Raw genomic sequence first — 3,149 nt, forward strand, 5'->3', positions numbered from 1 at the left:
ATTTCCCAGAATCCTGCCAGTGCAGGTCACAGGTTCTCAACTGGCCCACCCCACTTCCCCAGGGGCATTTGACAATCTCTTGAGATGCTTTTGGTTGTCATTACTGGGGGGGTGGTGCATTGACATCTAGTGGATAGAGGCCATTGTGGTGGTGGTGGCAGTTATTGTGCGATGGAGTCAGTTCCGACTTTCCGAGGCTGTAAATTTTTATGGGAGCATAAAGTCTCATCTTACTCCCGTGGAACAGCTGGTAGTTTCAAACTGCTGACCGTGAGATTAACAGCCTGATTCATAACCACTACGCTACCAGAGCATCATTACTGTTAAATGACCTAAAATGCACAAGACAAAATGCTCTCAATAAGGAAGGATAATCTGGCCCCTCAGTTCAGTGGCTTGAAGTTGAGCAACCACAGTGTCAGCAGGAGAGGCCACTGAAGGAATTGTTTGAGCAGGAGTAACAGCAAAGGACTGAGCCAGAACTTGGGGATTCTCTCAGGGAGAGAGACTACTGCTTGGTAGTCTGATCCCAAGTTGGAAGAAACAAGGCACAGGAGAGGGTCTGGTTGGGGGTGACTGGTTATCTGCTATGCAGTGGGCACTGCCTGGCCATAGTGACCCATATGTTACAGGGTAGAATGCTGCCAGAGGACTTGCTTGACAGAAATCTTTACCGAAGCAGTCTGGCAGGGTTTTCCTTCATGACAGTCAATGAGTGGATTCGAACCTCCAACCTTTAGGTTGGTCATTGAGCACAAAGTAGTCAGGGGTCACCTAAGATCAATCCAGTCAGTTCTGGTGAAATCAAGCACAGGCCACAGATGATCATTGGGGACACTGAGGCAAACCTGTTTGGCCTCATTGTTTCCTCTTGTCACCCCCCAGGGGGCTTAAAGTCCTACTTTCCTATACATATCAAAGGAATAAGGAGCTCTGGTAGTGTAATGGTTAACCTCAAGGTCAGCAATTTGAAACTACCAGCTGTTCCACATGAGAAAGAGGAAGCTTTCTGCTCCCATAAAGATTTACAGCCTCAGAAACCCTATACAGGGCTGTAGTGAGTCATAACCAACTCCACAGCACTTAGCCACTACCAACCACCATCCAAGGTGGGCTTGGGTGAGAGGAGAAAATGGAATACTCTGGTTAATAATGACTTATTTCAGTGCACATAGATTTGGTGGGAACATCACGTTTCAATAGGTTTGAGATGGGGTAGCAATCCCATTCCAATTAAACTATGAGTCCATGAAGTTAGGTTTCAGTTGACCAATTTCAAAGGGAAGCAAAACTCTCCCCTTAAGAGCATGCAGAGCAGGAATCCCAAAGCAACACCAAGCTCAGGACTTCAAAAGGCAAAAGACAACACAGCTCAGCTTAAAATGTATCACTCTATACACTTTTTTCTGCTAAAGATTTTTTTCTGGAGATTTCCCTACAAATCAGGGCTGAATGCCAAGTTCCAAAGAAGGAGTGTTCTGGAAAACTATAAATAAGGCCAAGCTGGAGGTACGCTTCAGCTTTTTACAAAAAAATTATTACACTGGACATTTATAAGATGTTTGTCAGTGCCCCAAGAGGACTTGTGGGATTCTGCTCTGTAACTCTGGAATTGTTTGTAATTAGAGCTGATAGATAAAGGAACGCCCCTAAGCACCAGAAGTATCACAGACCTTCATTGGATCATTCCGTACATTTGCAGGTACAGACATAAGATGCAATTTTCTCTGTCAGTGTAATCGGGCGTACACAGTAATGAAGTCTCAAGTGCCCTTGGGTGTCAGGTACACGAAAGAGAGGGTCTGTGAATTCCTGTGAATACTCTCGAGAAATGGTTATTTATTATTAATAGAATCACTCAGAGAAAAGGGAGAGAGAGATTGACTGGAATTCTGAAAGTGTGGGAATTTGCATTTTTAATGTTCTTCCAGTAATTTATAAAAACAAGACTGGGCGATGGAAGATTTCTGAAGTAGAAGACACACTGTTCAAAGCCCTAAAACAAGGAGAGGCTGCTGTTCCACAGACCTACGAGTTTTATACTCCCCATCTGTTTCACTTTCTTTTGCAAATGAGACTACATTTCCCAGAATGCAGCATTGCTGGAGCTCCCACAGGATTGGTCAGAACAACGCAAAAGGAATTATGGGTCTTCCAGCAAAAGGTAGAGTTTTGGACAGTGATTGGACCCTGGCTTGATGAAACTCCATTTCCACAATCAGATTGCATTCTCCAACTTTTACTTCTAACCAAGTTGCGGTGTCACGACCTTATAGTAGCTTTGCCCATGCCTCTCCTCGGGCCTCAATCATTTCTGATGGCAGCTTTGAAACTTCGGAGACAGGATTCAAGCCACGCAATCGCCTGAGCGGCTTTGGGTGGTGCAGTGAGCATGTGCCAGCGGCTGGTTGGAAGACGCGCGCTGGCGCTCTTTCAAGCGGGAGTTTCTGGGGGAGAGACCCGGCAGTGGGTGACCAAGAGAGTTGGTGACCGAAAGTCTTCTTAGCCGGCCATGGCAGCTCTGCGATACACAGGCCTGGATGACACGGACAGCAAGTACGAGCTGCCTCCGGGCTGGGAGGAGAGAACCACCAAGGACAGCTGGGTTTACTATGCCAAGTAAGGAGGCTGCAGTGGGCACTGTTGGACCTGGACTCACCTGGAGCCACGCCCCCACGGGCCTGCTCACAAGGGCTGTTTGATAGGGACTTGATGGCTTTATTGTCCCAAGGATGGGCGGGTCCCCTCTGCAGCCCTGGGATCAAGCGAGGGTTCCCAGGTGACGTCCAGTGCGCTGCCTGCTGGTCATGAGTCAGCACTGCATGGAACTGTACACGGTGCTGTGGAGGCAAATGGGCTAATCCTCCTCAACTCTCTTAGCTCATCCTGACTTACCTGTAGGGTTTCCGAGACCCTAAATCATTATGGCAGCAGGTGGTGGGTTTGAACCCCCAACTTTGCAGTTAGCAGTCCAACTCCTACAATAGTACAGAACATAAACTGACATGCAGATGCCCAGGATCTGGAGAGGGAGCCTGGGAATATGTCCCAGTTCACAGTTTCTTGATCTTTTCCCTGAAACGTCCTGGAGACATGCGCAGATCCCTCCGAACCTAGACCCCATCTGTTGCCTCATGGCCTTGTGCAAT

The 3,149-nt window shown here is 47.6% G+C and overlaps 1 protein-coding gene across 1 annotated transcript; it reads left to right on the plus strand.

The window, feature by feature from the left end:
- Positions 1 to 2,512: 2,512 nt before the first annotated feature.
- On the plus strand, positions 2,513 to 2,623 carry LOC102840694 (WW domain-containing oxidoreductase-like). The gene has a single exon (XM_006876698.1). It carries the CDS (start codon positions 2,513 to 2,515, stop codon positions 2,621 to 2,623), a length of 111 nt encoding a protein of 36 aa, XP_006876760.1.
- Positions 2,624 to 3,149: the final 526 nt, after the last annotated feature.

The sequence above is a fragment of the Chrysochloris asiatica genome, unplaced genomic scaffold (genome assembly GCF_000296735.1).
Source record: "Chrysochloris asiatica unplaced genomic scaffold, ChrAsi1.0 scaffold00408, whole genome shotgun sequence".
Taxonomy (NCBI): Eukaryota; Metazoa; Chordata; class Mammalia; order Afrosoricida; family Chrysochloridae; genus Chrysochloris; species Chrysochloris asiatica.

Excerpts from the sequence above, each read along its gene's own strand:
- LOC102840694 (XM_006876698.1), top strand. The coding sequence starts at position 2,513 with ATGGCAGCTCTGCGATACACAGGCCTGGATGACACGGACAGCAAGTAC.